We start from the raw sequence: 21,712 nt of genomic DNA, 5'->3' as shown, positions 1-21,712 counted from the left end.
TATGTATCTTTCCTTTTTACTGAAAATGAAATGACGAGGACTTACAGAAAGTAGCAAACTGCAGATAGACAGGTTATGTCCTTACTATGATAGATGGAAAATATGCAACGGGGTATTCACAAGTTGTTCTGCCTTGTGCTTTCTGCCTGGCCAGTAATGCCATCTTTTAGATTATTCTGCCTAATTCCTCAGGAGGAGGGGAAGTGCTCAAAGGCTCCCATTACACTCCTTTTCTATTGCCAGAAGTCTTTTGCTACATTAAGCTGCAGAAACCTGCTTGCCCAGATCTACCCAAAATGCTTTAAAAAGAAAAGCAACAAGGTTCTTTGCAATCTATCTATGCTGTTCTCCATTCTCTCATGTGAATACATGATCAACTCATTTTTTTCCAATAAAGATCTATTTCTCACAGAATATAAAATTTTAGGTTCCTCTTATGGTTATTTTTCTGTTATTTAGGCTTCTCTTTCCTTCAATATCCCTTCCTGTCCCTTAGGGTGAGACAGCGTACAGATCTCGGGTTTGATTTTGGAACTGCTAAGCACTACTTTAATTAAAGCTCCTGGGAGCTATGAATGATCTGTTCTGCTGAAAATTAGGGGCCTTATGCTTATCATTAACTGATTCAGTCAATTTGTTAACACACCTAAAACAGCTTTTAATGGACACAGTAAATTACTGGTTTGCATCTAATTGCAATCTACTTATAAAATATTAGGATAATTTAGAGAAACTGGTATAATCTGCAGCAAACCTAATTTCTATTGCTACATGTCTATTCTCTTTTTCTATAGGAAGATCCCTATGTTATGTACAAGAAGTCTGACAAGCCCTTGTATGGAAATGACAGATTTGAGGGTTATTGCCTGGACTTACTAAAAGAGCTGTCAAATATTTTAGGCTTCATCTATGAGGTCAAACTAGTTTCTGATGGTAAATATGGAGCCCAGAATGACAAAGGAGAGTGGAACGGGATGGTCAAAGAACTCATAGATCATGTAAGATTGAATCCTTCTCTCTTTATTCTTCTTTTAAATTACCTATTGTATTTTCTATGAACCCAGCCCAAACATGTTTGCTTTAGTTTTAGAGCCATTACTCTTTCTTTAGTGCCACTTATCAGAGTAAGAAGTCACATTAGTACATCTGTACCAACAGTTTGCAGGTGTGTGTGGGGGAACCTCCATCTCCAGTGGGGCAGTGGGCACTAGCATGGGTCCTGCCACCCTTCAGCTACAAATTTGAACTGCAAAGGCTGAGCTTCCAGCTCACCTCTGCCCAGTGGCTGCCTCTGATCTGTGGATATAGTCCCTACCCAGATGCTCTGGCAGTTCTTGCTCACAGTCTTCCCTGTTGCACAGGACCAAGCTTCATGTCCCTGGTCATACCTGTCCTACTCACACGAAAGTCACAAATGTCCCTCTGCCTGCAAAAAGAGGAAACAGAATATCATGTGCCAAATAATACCCTAGCAATGTTAAATTTTATCATACAGATTTATAGTAAAATTTAGTTTATTTTTTAATGCTTGGGGGGAAAAAATGGTGGAATATTATTGCATTTGCTGAACATGAATGAGTATTTTCCCATTTGTGATTTCAGAAAGCTGATCTGGCCGTTGCTCCTCTCACTATTACCTATGTAAGAGAGAAAGTAATTGATTTTTCCAAGCCCTTCATGACACTGGGAATCAGTATCTTGTACCGGAAGCCCAATGGGACAAACCCTGGCGTTTTCTCCTTTTTAAACCCTCTTTCTCCTGATATTTGGATGTATGTTCTCCTAGCCTGCCTTGGAGTCAGTTGTGTCCTCTTTGTCATTGCAAGGTAAGTCAAAGACTTAGTTTTAGGTGTATCCACACTAAGTACCTCTCCTCCCATAGGTAATGCATGGGCTCTGCAAAACAGATGCAGCATAATAGTATCCTAAGGGATTTATCCTGTCCTAAAACATAACATTCTAGAAAGTCTCTTGGTATTCTTTCTGCTATCAACTTTATATATTGCAATGTGATGAGATTTTACTTTCCTTAAGGGCTGAATGGAAAGAAATATCCAATGAAATGTGTCAGCTTCTCTTTGTCAGTTCGCAACACCTCAGCAGACTCCATGTTGAAAAGCAGTTTGTATTACTTACATATAAGCACTTCTCTTTTCCACTAACAGTGCACACAGTTAAAAGGTAAGAAAGAGCATATGAACATATTTTTGCTGAAGGATGCCAATTAGCTCAGCTAATTTCCCCTTGAAAATATGCGGTAATGTGACTGGGAACCTGAGGGGACAATCTGCAAGGTGAAGTATACCCAAAACTCTCTCCCAGCATTGTCCTGAGGTGCACCTTGTCTGTCAATGGCAGGCCTCCAGTGATGTCCCTATTCAAAACCAGCAAGAAGTAAGTACATACACACCACTTTTCCAAATGAATCTAAAGCTTATAAAGTCCTCAGAGGCAGGTATGCCACAAAGTTTCTGAACAAGTGGACAGCACTCACAGCTCCAGAGGGCCGGCAGTGTACTCTATGTACTCAGTGTACTTTTAAGCCTTATCATTAGGCTTAAAAACTCTAAGACAGCTGATATGGTTTCAAAAACTGGATATAAGCTGCTCATCATGGCCTTCGAGACCATGGACCACAATCAGAGTCAGTTGCTCTAGAGCTTTGAACAAGAGCAAACCAAGTGTGAAAGAAAATGAACTTAGAAACTTGTCAGAGGAAATTGGTCATTTGAGGCACACATTTTTCTATACTCCTGAGTAAACCTGGACTCCAAACTGGCTTATTTATTGTCCTTTTCTTCAGCTAGTGGCCTTGGAATTTCATTTCCAACTCTATTTAATCTCATTCTATCCTTCATTTTTCCTTTTTTATGATTGAAAACATAAATATTTTTATTAGTGCCTCACAGAGATTCATGTTTTGGTTTGTTTTACTGAGGATCCCTAATTAACCCTATCCCCATTTCTATTACGTATTGTTTTGTATATACAAAATATATTCAATATTAATAAACTATATGGAAAATAGCCTGAGAAAACATTTATACTATGAAATATAAGAACCAAAGTGATGTGTCATTGGAAGTCCACACATTCACATCACCGTAATAGCCCCAGCAATACTGCAGTTTTTATTGCAACTGATGGCATTCATCTTCAAGAAGTCTGCATTAATGTATATATTCAAACGTATATATACATATACCTAATTCAAAGGTCATAAAATAATTGTAATCTGAATCATCAATTCTGATAACATGTTGTTCCTGACTTTCACTTCTGTGTGACCCAGGTCAAATTAAGCTTTTACTGCTTTTCCTCCAGTTCACTTGTTTTATTTTGATCAAAAGACACAGTCCTGCAAACACTTCAATCACACAGGCAGTTCTGCTGAGAGCGACCAGCCTCAGCCATGCATTTCTCTGTGGTCCACTGAATAACCCTTGATCCAGGTGGATGATCTGTGTGAATCCTTTGGTTGTTTGCATGTTTCTGTACTGGTACCAAAGCACAGAAATTTGTGGAATTTGCTTTTTGCTGTAAATTGATGGAAATGTGAAGAAGAAGGAGAGAATTAGAGGAGGAGAGGTCATGGGTTAAGTTATTAGTGTTGGCCCTAGGTGAAAGAGTGAGTTTATCCATCCCTGGCAGCTATGGAACAGTATACAATTAGTCATGACTTCCCACAAGCTCTTGCAGTGGCTCACTGTACCATAAATAATAACTCTTACTGTAAGCAAATCATGATCTCATTCATGACTAATATTAAATCTGCTCGACTGTGACAGACTGACTTTCCTGCAGTTGTGTGCCAAGACTAAAAACATCCCTCAGTCCCCTCCACCTCAGGACAAGCAGAAGAGAAAACAAAGCATGAATTACCCTCAGTGCTTCTATTTTTTACAATAACAGCAGCAAGTTTGCAGGAATAATAAGTGTCAGGGTCCTCTGCCTGCTCCAGAGCTGCCTACACATAGATGCATGGCCAGGAGCAAACCAAAGGGAAATGCACAGTGCTTAGAAGTCATCAGCTGTGAAACCTGTTTGCTTTTCTTTCTTGGCTGTTAAATATTGCTCCAAATCCCAGTGTAGCCTTTGGGTAAATCTGTAGGTTTGCCCTGTGTAATTGTGTTTTGTTTTGTTTCTGAAATCTTTCTAAAAAGCAGTGATTCCAGGACCAGTGTAACTAATGAAGCCTGATTTCCCTACAGATTTGTGTCTCATGGCAGATTGTGATCGCCAGTTGAAGTTTGTCTGTCTGTTTGCTTTCTGTGCAGCTGAAGGATTTATAGGTGATCTTTCCCACATGGATTAACTGAAACATAACAAGTTCTGAGCTCATCCTGCAGCTTCTCTCCTAGTGGGGCTACTACTGCAGTGTTTCACAACACTTGCAGGAGCACAATAACCTCTAATGCCTCTACCTATTTATCAAATGTGGCTAAAATTAGCTAAAAAACTTATGTGTCATTAAAGGTCTAGAACCACACACATGCATAACACACAGCACAAAATGTGACTTGTAACAACTTCGATATATCAAGTTTGCGTATCGTTCTCATAATCCACCTGTTTTAGGAAAAGAGGAAAAGAACGTACTAGTTCAGCAAAACAGTTAACATAATTTTCTGAATGTTCAACTATTTTCTGACACATGCCTTTTCTGAACTGAGGCCTAAAAGCAGTACCTAATTAGATTGCAACTACATAAGCTGAAGTACACAAAATTGTGTTCACATGTCATCTTAATTTACTTTACACTTTATAAATTTTGATTTATTCTAAGAAGCTAAGCTATTCTTACAGTCCACATCTAGACCTGCTCTAGATATATCAAGATTACTGTAACATTTGCCAAATGTTTCAGCAAATATTGTTGTTTTGGCATTGAGAACCTCAAGAAGCATCCCCTTTCTAGCACTGCCACAGTAACTTAAAGAGTTAACAGTATTTTGACATCAGTTCATGGAAGACAAATACTCAGGAATAATTTTCATAGACTGGGATAATCTTCCTGTTATTTCTTCAGACTTTTCATCAGCTGAATAATTTCTTATTTGTCTTTGAGCCTTATGTAGCTCTGTCATTGTTATAATAATTTTTAAACTCAAGCACTGAAGTTTTTATCACTGTGAAGGGTTACAGACTGACAAAGCTCTGTTTACTAAGTACACTGGCAGTGAATGAACAAGGTATTGTCTGCCAAAACTTCCCTTTACTGCTAATGCCATACCAACTACACTGTTGATGTCAAAGATGCTAGAGCTAGGTTGATGAGGGGACCAGCAGTGGTAAATAATGTCACACAGAGCCTATATAAAAGGTGCTTAGGTGACTTTGACCATCTCAACTCTATCAAAAGCCTCAGTACAGCTGCTGCTGAAGGCTGAAAAGAGGAGAAATGGCCAGGAAAACAGAAGGCTTGAGCAGTGAAATAAAGCTGAATTGTAAGCCAGCATCTTCTCAGAGCTCAGCAAATCAATAGAAACACAGGAAGAAAATTGGCTTTCATTTCAAAGAGAAAAATAAATATATACCTTAGTAGCGCATTAAAATACATACCCAGAGCTATAAAAATCTTTCCAGTCTGGCAGAAATAGTTTTTCTGCCAAAATTTCACTGCCAATTTCTAGCAATGGATGTTTTGCTCTTTTGGTGATGGAGACATGGGCATCCAACCTGCTGAATGTGGTGGCTGTCTGAAACAATGCAAGATCCCAGCCTTGGACTTTCCAGTTGTCAGGCAGAGTTATTTGTACATCTTCTTATTGCCCTGTGTTAACACTCTGAGATCCTGTGGGTGAATGCTCATCACAGGACCTCTTCACTTTTATGGCAGTTGGCAGCTCGGGCAACCTACAGGTCTTAATTTTGGGTCTCTTGTTAAGGATGTGTTTCCCTGTGTGTGCATAAACTGAGTTGGGAATAATTTTGTTGCTACACAACAGTTGCTTGCTTTATTCTAGCACAAATTTAAAGCGTATAAGTTGGTGATTGTACGCAGAACTGTTGTGTCTTGCACCTGAAAACTGTCTTTTTTTACAATTTGAATACTGTTGTACTATAAATGGTAATATTGTGCAGCTAATGACATCCTTAGCTACATACTGTTTCAATTAGTGGGTTCATTATTATCGGAGCTCATTACTTCAGCTAAGCAAGGCACTCTGCTTGAAACCGTGCGTAAATTCCATGCTTAATTATATTGTTGAAGCAGTAATTAAAATATATTGGCCTGGCATTGCCAATTAAAGCTATATTCATAAACTTCGTGAGAAAGAATGCAAGCCACACAACAGTGGGAAGCAACAGCAGGCAAGGCACCTTGGGGAGAAATGGTCCTTAATGTAGCTCTGCCAAGTGTTGTGCAGAGCAGAAGGGGCACTTTTTGCAGTTGCAGGATGGTATGTGGCGAAAAGAGCAGAGTTCTTCCATTAAGGCAATCCTCCACATAATTTTCTCTCAGAAACACTGACAACATGGCCCTGTGGCTTTCAGGCACTGCAGTTGCTCCCAAACACCTTCAAATGACTGGCAGTCTTTTCTTTCGCTCCCATGACAGCCTCGTGCAGGGAGAGCACATTCAGCATCAAGCATCTCAGTTACAGACAGCAAATGATGGTTGCTTTTAGAGGGCTTTTACTCCTCCATTATTTTCTAAATGCTATTCCAAGGAGCAGCTACGTGGCTTTGAACTTTTCCCTGCTCCTGTGGATGTCTGTCTGTCAGCAGTGCAGGCAGGGAAGCTGTGGGGTGTTGCAGCAGCCTCACCCTTGAGGACTCTAAAGCCGAGAGTGGGAGGAGTAAGGGAGTAACCTTTTGCTAGATCTGGGACTGTGAAAACAGCTCTTGGCATTGCAGCGCTGCTCCACGGCTCGCACAAGGCAGCTGCAGGACATCCCGCACACAGCCTTTCAGCTGAGGTTTTCTTTTCCTTGCTTCCTTCATTAGCCTCCTCACTTTGTGCGTTGTTCAGCAGGTTTGCTGCCACTGTATGTACTCTATTTGATGTTTACAGATTGTTTCTGTTAACTGCCACAGGTTTACACCATATGAATGGTATAACCCCCACCCGTGCAACCCAGACTCAGATGTGGTGGAAAACAATTTTACTTTACTAAATAGTTTCTGGTTTGGAGTTGGAGCTCTCATGCAGCAAGGTACACCGGTTACACTTCGTTATTGCACACATCCCACAGTCTGCTCAAGGGCTTCTGTGCTGGTAAACTCCACCCTCTGTAAATACAACTCATACTGTAAAACCTGATCTCAGAAATTAAGCAACAGAACAAAGGAAGAAAATGACGTGCCACTGCAACCAGGAGCAGGCAGAGGAGGGGAATAGGGGAATAGCCCAGAACAGGGCTGCAGAAGAAGGAAAGAGGGGAAGCATCTGAGAGATAGGGAAGCAGACAGGATCACATGGAAGTTTCTGGGTCCAAAATGTAAAATAACCACAAGAGAGCTACGAAGTGCTTCATGCTGAAGTTGAGTTTATTGGTATAAGAGGTTTGGAAACAGGAAGATGTTGGGCTCCATCCCAATGGAAATGGTAACAGCCTTAGCTACCCTAGAAAAACAGTTGTAATTGCTGAACAACAGCAACAAAAAACGATGCTCTTTCTTCAGAAGGGTTGTTAAGTTTGTTGGCACTTGTCAAACACTTTGTTTAAAAACAAAACCAAACCTTTTTTTTTATGGCTTTTCTGCAGGTATGGGTCCCATCCTTCTGTAAATGCATCCAACCTTAGAAGCATTAACTTTACCCAGTCACAAGTTCCACAAGGTGATGATGATTTTGGAAACAGCTGACACTTAACTCAGTTGACAAGGAAGGGCAGTGAAGCTTACTCCATATGGGAAGTCAAACAGATATGTGTACTAAACACATTTGGTTATGGCATATATGTTGTAAGGTTTCAAATTAAATCACTATTCACCAAAACTGGGGTCTACTGAAAAGAATGCAAATATTTTCTGTCAAACATTTCAAGTTGAATCAAAGGTGAACAAAAAAACTCCCACCCTGCTACAACAAGCAAACAGGCAATTCAGAGGAAAGCCCAGCAGTACCTTGGTATTAAATCCCTAAACATTTAAGTAAGGAATATAAACCCATCTCTGCATTCATCCAGGTACAGTTTATTCTTCCCTCTTTAACAGACATGAGTAGCAGTGAAAAAAACAAGAAGAGGATTTTTTCATAAGCATGTTAGAGAATAAAGTTTGTATTTTATCTAAGATGCACTTGCTTTTATTGGTGCACTAATGTATTGACAGGAGCTTGATCATAGAAATTACTTTGAAGAGGTTGGATGTTTTATTCTTTTATTTTCTTTCCAACTTACAAGTAAAACACAGGCTGAGGTTTTACAGTATCAGGCAGGTGTGTGTATATATAACTGTGATTGCCCTGTGTGTGAAAGTGCCCCAGGATTTTGTGTTTTGGTGTACTGCCTTTTTTGGAGTTTACCATCATCCACAGCAAACTGTGGGATGCAGTGTCTGCTCGTTACCACTACCTTGGGTACATGACAGTCAGCCCCAACCAGACTCTGCTTGTCTTTCAAGAAGATTAAAAACAAAGCAAAAGAAAGAAAGAAACAAAGAAAGAAAGAAAGAAAAACAAAGAAAGAAAGAAAGAAAAAAAACATTTGTAAGGCAACACAAATGTTTCCATGTACAAACGTGTGGTGCGTGTGATTGTAAGTGCATCATCGTTAATGTGAAGAGTTTGAACATGATGTGAATGGTTGTGACTCTGCATCTAGCGTTATGTTCTTTCTTGTTGGCAGCAGCTGCTTGTTGTGCTTGATTGGAAGCCACTTGTTATTCAATTTTAAAATGTGATGATCAGACTTTCTCTTTTCTACAGAGCGTGAGCAAAGTCTGGATCAGGATTGGCTGTCATGTCTGCCATTAAAAGGCACTAGAGAGACTTCAGCAAGTATTGTCTCTGACCCCGAGTCTTGCTAGCAACGCTTTTATCTAGACGTTACTTCCCCTGTTTTTCCCCTGCAAGTCTCAGATGTGTTATGCGTACTCTGAAAGCATCCAAACAGGGCACATTTCATCCAATTCATTCAGAGAAACTATCACTTTCAGAAAGGAAAGCTGTCCGTCAGAGCCCCAGTTCAGCCAGGCAATGGGTCAGACTAGGAGTATCTGGTTGAGGAGAGTGCATAGGTTGAAGCTGGTGAGCATGGAGCATATATTAATGGTCCTGGAATTGATGCCCTCAAAAATGCAAACACTGAAATAAGCATTGGAGTGATCAAAAGAGATGCTGGGCACGCTTGGTTCAGCTGGGAGCAAAGTGTGCTCAGCACCTCACTAAAGCAAAACGGTAGCTCACTGCATAATTAATAGACTGTGGCATTTTGAGCTTAATTGTACTGAATGTATTCTGCTGATTTTTCACACGCAACTTTTTGCTAGAGGAAATCACAGGAGATTTGGCATCTCACCCCACAAATTCAGCACAGAGGGCTCCTTGCCTACTCTCTTCTGCTGCCAGAAGGCTGCACTGGCAGATTTCATGATTGCTTGTTGAGGTATATGCAAGGTATCTGGCTATTATTCATTACTGGGATCTATATGTCAGAGCTAGGTATCTCATCAGGGTCCAAGTGTAGAAATTATATATATATAGCTGTCTAAGCTTGACAGAAATAATACCTTCAGGATGACTTGAATCAGCACTCACAGAAGCCAGGTCAACCTCAGCTTAGAAATAAACACACTTCTCCTGAGAGCAACAATACAATATAGATTTCATTGTACTTAAAAAATATAACCTGAAAAGCAAGGAAGTACAACAGACCACAAACATAAACCCATATAGAGGTACAGCTCTTGAAACAAATATATTTGGACTCAAAAATTTCAAGTGAATTTTGCTTTTAGACTGCTGTTTAATTTGAAATCTGTCCAGCACCAGGGCTGCAGAGGGCTGCACAGGCAGAGCATCTGCTCTCACAGTTTGGCAATTCTGTCAACTTACTCAAACCGTTGGGCTATGCTTTGCTTTGACCTTTAAGAAACATGTCTGTAAGTGTACAAAGCTAAGTTAAATCTGTTTGTGGTTGGTTGGAAGGTTTTTACCCTTTTGGTCTTTGCCCCCAAAGTCACATTCAAAATTTTTCAAAGTCGGAAAATATTCTCAGTAATATGTTTAAATTTCTTACAGAAATCATTAAATAGCTGGGAAGAGATAATATGTCAACATGTTTTTCCAGTAATAGAAATATATTTGCCACATGAAAGGATTTACAAGCTGAGATCTCTTTTCACAGGCACTTAAGTTCTTTCTTAAGTCCATCCTTCATTAGCAAAATAATTATGCAAAGGCTTACTTTTTAAATCAAAAGTATTCAAGTGGCTGTGTAAGTGCCTTACTGAACCAGATCCTTGAATCCCAATGAGCTAAGTTCAGTAGTGATGTCTGTAAAAGCAGCATAAAACTTGCATCAGAATGCTTAGAAATAGAAGTACCTGTGTGGCTTAAATACAGTTTACCTCAGCTGTTTAGAAGCCGATTCAGTGTGATTAACTTCCACAGGTAGTTTTCTGTAGGGTTCTATGACAATAGCAGTTTACTTTGGCTTTTGTTGGTGACATGCAAGCAGATCTGCTAAAACTCGTTCAGCAATAATGTTAAATACACTGGACAAAACTTTGCATTGCCCTGTAGATCCAAAGGACACGTCCATTCACCCTCTGAATTTTCAGATGTAAACCACACATTTATAATAAGATGTGTTCTGGGATTTTATCTCAGGTTTGCACAAGCCAGTAAGTTCAGTGGAACTGTATTGATTGCCCTGTTTCTGCTTAGGTATGTCAATAGGGTATACAGGGCAGGTCTCTCTTGTAAGGTAGTTCTGCCAGGTAATTTGTAACTAGAACAAGCATTGAAAAGAGCAGCATTCTACTAAAGATCTCTGGTTAAAAAACTGATTACAGTATACTGGCAAAAAAAGATTCAGGAAATGGACAAAAATACTAGTATAGCTTGCTGGGGATATAAGAGGTTAATATCACAATGAGCATTAGCTCAGAAATGTAATGGGGCTTAGACCCAAGGATAATTCCATTTGTCATATATCATGGCATACATCCTCTTCACAGTGTGTTACCATTATAAATGTTAGCTGTGCATCTGTGAGATTACTGTTTAAATCATTTTATCATACTACAACTCATAATAGCATTCTGTGCCTAAAAACAGTCTGTGGTATCAGGAAAGGCATCTTTCAGCATCATTTTAATATGATTGTTTTGATGATATTGTAACAGGATCAGAGCTGATGCCCAAAGCTCTTTCTACCAGAATAGTTGGAGGAATATGGTGGTTTTTCACCTTAATCATAATCTCATCCTATACTGCCAACCTGGCTGCCTTCCTGACTGTGGAGAGGATGGAATCCCCCATTGATTCAGCAGATGATTTGGCAAAGCAAACCAAGATAGAGTACGGGGCTGTTAGAGATGGATCCACCATGACCTTCTTCAAGGTAAGATGGCATCAGCCAACTCTGTATGGTCGGACTGACTCATGGCCCTCCAGCAATAAAATGGTGAGGTGGAATCACAACATTTGAAAGAATTAGCATAATAGGTAAATACACCATTTACCCAAATCCATAGACGATCCTTCAGCAATATTTATGTAAAAGATGGGAGATTTTCCCCTAAAACATATGGAGAAACAATCTGATGCTGTAGTTGTGAGGGGCAAACCCATGTCTTTGGTGGGAGGATCTGAAGGGAATGGGGACAAAGACCTGGAGACATTCTGCTCCAGGCTGATTCTCAGGGTGGGATCTCATCTTCTTCCAGCCACTTGGCCAAGATCACTTCTGAAGGTCACATTCACACCTCAAGGCAGTATTATTCATGGCAATAATACAGTAAAATGCAGTAAAATGCCAGTTTGTCCCTTTTTTAAAATGGTCCAATGTTCAATACCACACAGATTATTAATATACAGGCTACATGCACACATGAACACATCTGTAAGTAAAAGATCATTTTCTGTGGCTAATTGCTTTGTAGATAACTGCATTTTTTTCCATATTAGTATTAATTACATACAAAATGGATTAATCTCATAAAATGTCAGTGTGAAAGCAAACAAGCTATAAATATAGGATACACGTGCAAAAATCCTGTGACAATTAGAATTAATTAGCAGCTTCATCAGTAGTCTCAGCAGGGAAGTTAAACACCGAATGAACTGGTATCAACCTTTTCACCATAGTTATCTAAGAACAGTGTTTATAGATAGTCAAATATGAGGTGCCTTTGAAGAGGATGAGACACTGTGGGGAAGCATCATGTGGGGCAAAATAATACCTGTGCCATGCACGACCCCTCTCCTCTGCTGCTCCAGCCCAAGCCCCCTGCCCTACTTTAATCACAACTCCTTACGCTTCCGCATGAGGCAAAATGCTTACACATAAAAAGGATCTTGGCTAGGGTATTTGGGTCACATCTCAAAACCAATAATGTTCATCAAGGATGTCCCTATAATGTAATAGATCCGATGGTAGGCTATCCCTGCTGGACCTGTCAGGGATGAACTGCCATTATAATGGCTCTCCTGTGGCTGAATAGAAACGTTTCCATGCTGAAAGAAACACACAAACTACAGTATTTTTCAGAGCCTCATTATAGTCAGTTCTTCAAATGATGAGCTGACATTTCCATTAAGATGTGTTGGGAAACCCATCTGAAGATATTCCTGGAAACTGCAGGGGAAAGAAAGCAGCTGTGCCGCCTTTTGAAGGACTCTGGGAAGCTCCCTTGGTCTAAGAGATCTTCTCTGCCCAAAGACGGTCACTGCCATTGCTATTCTGAAATCAAATTCAGCATCAGAGAGAAATCTTCAAAGCCTGTTGCTTCCATGTATGTTTAGAGGAAGTAGCTCCTGAATTTAATGAGAAATTCAGAACAATTTCCTAGAGCTGCTTCCAGCTTTACACTGATTTTTTTTTTTTTTTTTGCAGCGTTAATCCCCAAGATTAAAATTTGTAGGCTTAAAAGAATGTGAAACTTTATTAAAAATAAAAAGAACAAGGTGATTAAATACTTGTATGCTATAGATACTGGCTTACTTGTACCTGAAATACATGTGTACACAAACGCAAGTGAAAGGACACTAGTTTTTTTACAGAATGGAGATGGATTCTCTGGAACAGTGAAGGTGAAATAGTGAAAGATACATGAAAATCACAATTTCTCACACTTATAAACCAGTGACACGTACCTAATGTTATAGAAAAGGTGGTGTTATTTTTATTAGAGAAGCCCATCAAGAGTTTCCCAAGATTAAGACTTCTTTATGCTGTCCAAAACTTAAAAAAATAAATAAAAATCACTGAGTACGTCTCTGTACAATAAATACCGTAGATACTTAACATATGCAAAAGGAATACTGCGTGCTCTGTGAGGGCATATACTTCTTGACATAAGATGGCACCCCCTCACACACACACCAGTAAGAGACCTGGGTATTAGGAGAAGGCAGGGGTAAGGGTTTCTGGGCAGCAGTTTCTCCTGTGCCCATGTTGCATGTGCATTATGGTATAGTTTAAGAAAAAGCACCTTTGCCGTACCAGTTCTAGAGAAGACACTTGAAATAACTCTGCCCTTTTCTGGGGAGCTGTGAGGTCCTGACCTGGCCTGGACAGTTTCTCCTGAGCTGTCCCATGCTGTGATGGACTCTGGGAGCACCCCAGTGCCCAGAAGTACCCCCGACAGCCATACCCCTGCGATTAGAGGGCTAGACAACCTGAGCTGTGGTGAAAGTTGCTTTTCACGTTAGGCAGCCTGTGCTGCAGAGGTGGTCCTGCCACCTGAGAGTGCTGATGCGTTGGGAACAGGGAAAGTAGGAATCAACACAAGCAGGTGCAACAGCAGTAAAATTGTCCTGCAGGTGTGTGGTGCAGGGCTGGGTTGCAGTAAGGAAGGGTCATTGTTTCAGGTGCTTCCTGTGTTGCAAGATTTGATTTAGCTAAGGGCTATGCCCAGTACTTAAGCCAAGAAATGCCAAGAGAAATAGAAGACTCTTTCAGATCAACATTTTTTTAAAGCAAAACTGTGACACTTCCAGGATTTTCTCACTATGGAGGAAAGAGGAGCAAGAAAGTCCCTTCCATGCGGGGCATAAAAGACCAGATGGGTCTGATTTTTAGGACTGTAACAGACACACTTGGCAAAAGTGTGTTTCTGAAGACATCAAGGGCAGAAAAAGATTTTGGCATGAAACAAATTCTGAAGAGCTTTGGTTTAAGATGTGCTTAAAGTAACAGCAGGAAGCCCCAGAAAGATATTACCCAATGCACCTACTGGATGGGATACAGGTTGGGAAACATAAAAGAAAAGCAGGGTACTTCCACTGTTTTTCTGAAAGTTTGTTCTGCATTTGTTCAAACTTAAATCACTTTTTATTTATTCTTGTTTAGAATGCATATGCTAACAGTTGTGGTTTTCCACGAATTTTGAATGCCTTACATTAGGATCCCTGTTGTAATAGTGTCCTCAGAAAAACTATTGTTAAAGAGGCAATATTTTCTAGAAAGCTTCTGCAGTGACTATACCTTCTACCCAGATATTGAGGGCAATGAAAACAAAAGCAGTTGAAATTATCTGGGGGTAAGAAATGTAGTTCTGAGCTTGAAGAAACCTCAGTCTCCTCCCTGTACACAGATCCCAAATGAAAATACCCAGAAAACAGGCCCTTGACGGTTCAGGAGTGATCCAGCAAGGGGATGGGATTTTAGGCAGGTGAGCCAACAGGGTCTCAGGCAGCATTCACCATCTGCATGAATGTCCAAATTTAGGAAAAGTCCAACAGAAGGCAAGATGTTTCACATCCACAAATCATGACACGCACAGACTGCTGTCCTGCTCTGTTTCCAACATGTCTATAAATCTTCTGTTGCTTTCTTGACCCTCTGTGATAATAGATCTTAATCTCATATTGCAGCTCTTGCCAGCCCCTACCTTCTGGTTTCCAGCCCTACCCAAGTTTCCACTGAAGTCAATGAGAATACAATGGCCAGAAATTGGCATATGATCTATCCTGAAAAAAATGGGAGTTGGCAAACTGAGAAGCTAAGATCTTTCGTGCAAACTCATCTGAATAAGGAATACATCCTTCCAGTAAATTCAATATCAGACTCAATCTACTGCATAAACTTATCATCAATTTCAAAGCAATATTCCCAACTGAGCAGTAAAAATGATTTCTACTAGTGAAGAGCCACTTAACCATCTTCAAAGTTTAGTGGTATCCTGTGGCTTACCAAACTTAGGTGGAATTTAGGTGGCATTCACAGGTGTTGAATTTACAGGTAAAGCATATTAGCATTTAAAGCTCAAAGAACCAGAAAATCAACTTGTCATGGGAATCCCCAATCCACTAGTGTGGACCACATATGGTCTCCACACAGTGAGTCTAAAATCAGCTATGGTGGCTACAAACCAAAGATAGGGCCCATGAAAGAAGCGAGGATCTCCTGGCCCAGAATTGGGGAAAAGTAAGTGTGTAGAGGACCTTCAACTCATACTTACATTAAAGAATTGGTTTGTGTGTGTCTGGCTCGTGCTAGGCTGCAGAACAGAGCAGTTCAGCAATGCTTGGTTTTGCTGTCTTGAGACAAAATCATTTCTGTTGACAGTTTCTAATGATCCAAGTGACATTGTGTGCTCCATGTTGTTTGACAACGTACAAGGAGACAGGTTTGATCATTAGCACTGTGAGAGCGCTTGAAAGTTTTTGGTTTGCAGGTAGCACATCCTGAGGGTTGCAGGCACAGGGCTCCTGCCTGTCCCTAAGCACGTTCAGTTTTTCTTTCATATCCTCCAACAAAGTCAGAAGTCCGAACAAGGGGACACTGCCACTGCCTTACCCTGCAGGGTGCCTTGTGAGCTCCCACACAGGGAAAGGAGTGGGAAGGAAGGGATATTCAACATTGTACGCAGGCAGCTGGGGCTTCTGGCATCCTACTTGCTCGCGCAGCTGGGCACTGACACAGGACATGTACACACTCTTGGCAAATTCCAGCTCAGCTTCAGTGGGAGGAGGATGAAGTCTTTAAGTCTGACTGCAATGGAAAGCAAAAATCAGAAGTTTGCTTAGAAGTTGCTCTAAGTTTGTTTCTCAAGCTTTATCCTTGACGCACGTGACTTCTAGGCAAGTGGTATCAATACAAAAGAGCCAGTACTTCATCGTCAGGCTTTTGGAGTAGTGAATTTGCCCCGGCAAATGCTGTTGCACTCAGAAGCAGTGGCTTCTGCGTGCTGCTTCTGAGCGCAACAGTATCCAGCTGCACTAATTTAGCTGGGTTGCGTGCTGTAATCCATGCAACAGCATTAGCCCAGAAAACTTCAAAGCACTTCACAGCTGTGCCAGTAATGAAGCTCCTGGCAGGGCAAAGGAAGTGAAAAATGAGATTCCTCAGCATAAAGCACAGCAAGAGAGAAAAGCTGTGGGAGGGAAAGCCCTGCTACCAATTCTGTTTTCCAATGTGCTATTGGCATCAGTCACAACAAAAGGCTGACAAATATTTTACAAGTGTAATTTGGGTGCCGGTGTGATTCTGTGCCCTCATTTTGTCTCCTTAGAAATCCAAAATATCGACATATGAGAAGATGTGGGCATTCATGAGCAGCAGGCAGCAGACAGCGCTAGTGAAGAACAATGATGAAGGAATCCAGCGTGTGCTCACAACGGACTATGCGCTGCTAATGGAGTCCACCAGCATAGAGTATGTGACTCAGAGAAACTGCAATCTCACGCAGATCGGGGGGCTCATTGATTCAAAAGGCTACGGCGTGGGAACCCCTATTGGTAAGATGCTTTCCAGCACAGGTGTTGTGGAGCAAAACCAGCAATGTCCCCTTCAGAAGTTTAGATGGCCATTTGAATCATGCCCTAGTTCTTTAGAAACCTTTCACATCAAAAGAAACTCTAGGAGCCTCCCTTTAGGCAAAACATCTACTCTTTCCCTGCTCGTCTGCAAGCAGTAACTGCAAGCAAGGGGGAATATAGCAGTCCAGGCTACATCTGCAGAATGAGGTCAAGTGACCTGCTTGCCTTCTGGAGCATCCCATTCATAGTAAACTGGGCATCCTCTGTGATGCTCAGGGTGCAAGTCACTCTACTGAAATTCAGTTTAGTTTGAGAAATCAGGTAGTGTCTCTGGGAAAATGGAAGTGGGCTGGATAAATGCTATGTAACATGTATGCACTTGCATGAAAAGAGATGAAATTCTGATTGGTTTGATGACCTCTAAGTAACACGTAAGAACAGCAAGAAGCAATTGTAAAGTTCTGCATCTGCATCAATGATTTCAACATTTTAAGTTGAGTCTTAAGACTTCCAATCTCAGTGAAATCTTTCCAGTAGACCTTTTTTAGCATTTCTGGTGTCCTTTTCAAGATCTTCTAATTGTAGAGAATTAGGAATTGTGTCAGGTTTTTTGTGATCTGTTCTTGTGAATAATTGGCACTGGGCAACCAGATCTTTTTCCTGTGTAATACTCTTCTCCACACTGCTCACATATGCATTTACCATGCCACACTCAGTTAATGGCTATGCAATTTTATTGTCTTCAGGGAAATTATTCAAAGCACTATCAATTTACACGAATATAGCAGGTGAAGTATTTTGTCCACTGGTTTCTTAGTAGACAAGATATGAATAAGGGAGAAACACCACTGCACTGTGAGCTGTGATTCTTTATGCTATTGAGTACCTCAGATTGTCATACAGATAGAATTTTAAGTCTATTTTTCCACTGGCTATGTTAGAACAGCCTTCTCACCCTGAGGAAAATGATACCAAAGCTAAAATCCCAAATAAAGACAAGTGTACAGCAAAAGTTTTATTGCAGTTATAAAGCTGCCACAATTTAAACCAAGAACAATGAAGGAATAATTGGAACAGATGGTAATCCTCAGAGAGAGCACATCCATTGGCAGTACAGCTGTGAAATGTATTTATAAGATGTTTCTCGTATGATAAATGTGCTGTAATTTTTTTCTTAAGGAAAACCAGCAAAATTCATGGGAATCGATATCTCTAAGCCTTGTGGAATAATTCAGTGCCATTAGGCACGTTGAATTTTTAAATGATTGATTTCATGAACAAGATAAGCTGTGGAGAGCCTTCAGATCTCCACAGATGGGCCCCAGAGGCTCTGTTGTTTTTCTCACAGCATTCGAGACTATTGATTTCAGAAGCTGTATTAGAAAAAAAAAAAAAACAAAAACAAAAATCAAAATAAACAAACAAATAAACAAACAAACAAAACAAAAAAAAAAAAAACCAAACCTTGTCCATGACCTGTAACACCAAAGTTTCAGCAGGTCTCAACTGGTGTCTGCATTTGTTCCTTCAGCAGAATGCACAAACACATGGCTAGGGTTTTCAGCAGCAAACATAGGCCTCACACTCCCAAATTTCCAGTGGATGAGCTGAATATCAACACTGTTCACCTGCCAAAGAAACAAGAAGGATAATTTTTGAAAGTTCTATGAATCTAGGAAATGTACTGTTTTATCAGAGCATCTTCTGCGAGTAAAAAAACCTGCAAATATAGGCTGTCTTCCTACTTCTTTGTGCTGAGTTAGGAAAAGGGGAATTAGTTATATCAACAAACATCTCCATTTATGTTCATTACGGAGCCAATGGGTCAGAGAGAGGAGGGCTTTCATCAGATTCTTGGCAAAGACTATTACTAATGAAAAATCTGCAGCAATGCTTGGTGGTGAACTTAATGCACTCTGAAAGTGCTGCTGTAGCAGAGGCACCTCCAAGCAAAACCTATGCAAAATGTCACCCTGGGGGGAGTCCAGTTTAAGAAAGCAGCATTATTATAGACATCAGGACAGGTATTAATTCCAGTAACCCTGCTAGTGCTGATGCTAGCAATTCTTACACTGAAGCTATTACTAGTTACTTGGGAGACTGCTAAGAAAGGAGATGGATGTATTTCTTGGCCTGAGAGGTAAGTTATTAATAGCTCAGAGTCCATAAATGATAGGCTGAATATTCAAAGAGGTGTTGAGACGGATTTGTGTGCAGTATTAGTGCTCACCAATAAAACATCACCAATCCAACACTCCAGACACACTTGACAAACTAAAAGCACACGTAGAAATATAGATATACCTGTTACCCTCAAGATGAATTGTGATAATCCTGCTGGCAACATAAATATCACAAGAAAGAATGAATATCTCCACAAATCCTGCGCTGTGATTGAGGCTGCTTCACTTTACCTAACAGCTATGTCCTTTCAGGCAAGGGAAAATAGATGAGTCCTACGATCTAACAGTCTTTAGCTATCAGGGCGACAAACATCTCCTAAGGTAGAAACTGTTCTGCTCTTTCTTCTGAGAGAAACTGATGTTTTCACTGGAAATAATTCACTTATCTGTTTTGGAAGGCGTTTCTGTTTTATTTTCTGTTGGGCTTATTTTTGTTTTTTTAATAGCATGCATAGAAATCATCTATACTTACAGCAGGCATATTTTCCTTTCAAAGCCGGCTACCTCAGGCAGTGACTGCTGATTGCTGGCTTCCCAGATGGACTTTGTATAATCTGACACGTCTCCTGGCATCTGTGGTCACAGCATGTCCTAGTGCTGGCAGTAAGAGACGCTGAAAAATAGCTGAGTGTTGGCACAACAAAACAAAGAACTGCAATGTTTTTCAAGCTGATTCTCCTCAGACAATGTTGTGGGCTAAAGGAAATGGAAAGCAGAGAAAGGGATTTGTATTCATGGTACAATTATTTTTAATAATGTCCTGCATGGCAATCTGAGAAAGAAAACTGAAGCTGTGAGGCCAGGTTTTGAAGGCTATTTAGCATAAAGACACAAAAGTGGTGACTAGTGAGATTTTTCTTGAGTTTATATGTACCGCGTTATCACTCAGATTCTGGCACATGTTATGCCTTAAAGGTTTGTTTACATTGATTAGATTGAGGATTGCAACTGCTTTAATTTGCAGAAAAATGTGACTTCTGGTAAAATTACTGTTAACAGTCTTATTAATGTGATAAAGGAGAGAAAAGGATGGATGGTAGTTAGCTACAGGACAAATGGCTGGTGACAGTATTTCAGTCCAGACTCTAAATGCTTCCAACTGTAGGAATTCCAGCATGTTAGGATCTGGAGGTACATATATGTCTTTAGAGTGAAACAGCCTTTCTTGTAACCCTCTCCTGCTTGCTATCATAAAATGCTTGCCACATAAACACAAGTCTCTCTCACAGTGCCAAAACTAACTTCCACTTGTCTATTCTAATTACTGTCAGGATTGCTGCTGTTATTATTCATAACTTCAGTTTCTGGCAATATAAGATGATCAGTAGCAATTTCCTTTAACTATGTGCAGCTCCTAAAGCCAGGTGAGGGGCAAACCTCTGCTTTGTCCCTTTTTGGAGTGACAGACTTGTGCTCCTGCAGCAGCACAAGTTGGCTGAAGGGACTTACAGATGGCAGAGATTTTGGAAGATGGAGAGCCAGAGCAGAGTGTGTGAGAGGCAAACCTGAACAGATTGAACCACCCAACGTGACCCAGCTACTTGCCAGATACAGTACAGGCCCATCAACACTCTTGGCCTGGAAAAGAAAAGCATAAAATAGTTTCTATTTTCAGCTGGCAATGCCAACATTGTTGCAAGTCATGGAAAAGGAGACTTGGCTGCCCATTGTTCTTCTAAGCTGTTAGGTAACTGGAATTGTGGGCTAATGCAGGTATAAATGAGAAGAGAATATATCTTACTGTGGGCTTTTCTTAGACAGCTATTCATTTTTACATGCAGTAGGAAAAATAAACAGATGTTGAAGTAAATAGAAGAGATGCAAAGTGGAAAGTCTCAAAGGATGCTCAAAGCAATATTCAAACATGATATGGAGGAATTACTTAGCAAGAAAACCTACAGCCAAGGCTTAAATAAACCTCAGTAGGAGAGCCTAGAAATTATAATAAATTCTCAAATAACTGCACCAAAGGAGCCTTCTGCTTTCCAGTCCCTAGGGCAGACGCAAACAGATAATCCTCTTCCCCCTTCCAGCTGAAGAAAACCTGACTTTTAGCTGGAATAATCAATCTTGTGATAAGGAAGCACTTTTGCTTCATATAGCAGCAGCTTGCTCCTTCCCTGACTTCACTTTGCTGCAGCCAGCACTGACAAGTCTTGCTCTCGCCTTGCAGGGTCTCCTTACAGAGACAAGATCACCATCGCCATCCTCCAGCTCCAGGAGGAGGGAAAGCTGCACATGATGAAGGAGAAGTGGTGGCGAGGCAATGGCTGCCCCGAGGAGGACAGCAAAGAAGCCAGTGCTCTCGGGGTGGAGAATATTGGAGGCATCTTCATAGTCCTCGCTGCAGGGCTTGTTCTTTCGGTGTTTGTAGCCATTGGCGAATTTATATATAAATCAAGGAAAAACAGCGATATTGAGCAGGTGAGTCATCCATTCCCAGCTTGCTTATGTTTCTGGGAGACTGAGCTTTGTGGATGTGGAGGTGACTGCATTATATATCTCTGCAGGAGCACAGATTTTGTGTTGGTGAACTCTCGCCATGGTTTCTCACACTAAGGATAAATAATTGATGAATAAGAACAGGGTCATACCTCACCCACGGTCCAATTAGTGCTGCTTAGTATGGCAGTGCAGAACAAGAGCAATT

The 21,712-nt window shown here is 40.7% G+C and overlaps 1 protein-coding gene across 5 annotated transcripts in view; it reads left to right on the top strand.

Annotated features, from left to right (window-relative positions):
- GRIK1 (glutamate ionotropic receptor kainate type subunit 1) overlaps nucleotides 1-21,712 on the top strand; it is a 170,678-nt gene that overhangs the window by 138,932 nt on the left and 10,034 nt on the right. For 2 of the 5 annotated variants that reach the window (XM_065676786.1, XM_065676787.1), the window contains exons 10-15: nucleotides 795-998; nucleotides 1,603-1,826; nucleotides 7,042-7,160; nucleotides 11,299-11,516; nucleotides 16,633-16,858; nucleotides 21,236-21,486. In XM_065676786.1, the coding sequence (XP_065532858.1) occupies nucleotides 795-998; nucleotides 1,603-1,826; nucleotides 7,042-7,160; nucleotides 11,299-11,516; nucleotides 16,633-16,858; nucleotides 21,236-21,486 (1,242 nt within the window). Of the gene's footprint in view, nucleotides 1-794; nucleotides 999-1,602; nucleotides 1,827-7,041; nucleotides 7,161-7,712; nucleotides 7,787-11,298; nucleotides 11,517-16,632; nucleotides 16,859-21,235; nucleotides 21,487-21,712 lie in introns of those variants that run through there. The other 3 variants (XM_065676788.1, XM_065676790.1, XM_065676789.1) reach the window with 3 other exon arrangements.

The sequence above is a fragment of the Lathamus discolor genome, chromosome 4, assembly GCF_037157495.1.
Source record: "Lathamus discolor isolate bLatDis1 chromosome 4, bLatDis1.hap1, whole genome shotgun sequence".
NCBI lineage: Eukaryota > Metazoa > Chordata > Aves > Psittaciformes > Psittacidae > Lathamus > Lathamus discolor.
The sequence above is the reverse complement of the archived record's forward strand: the minus strand, read 5'-3'. Positions and strand labels throughout refer to the sequence as shown.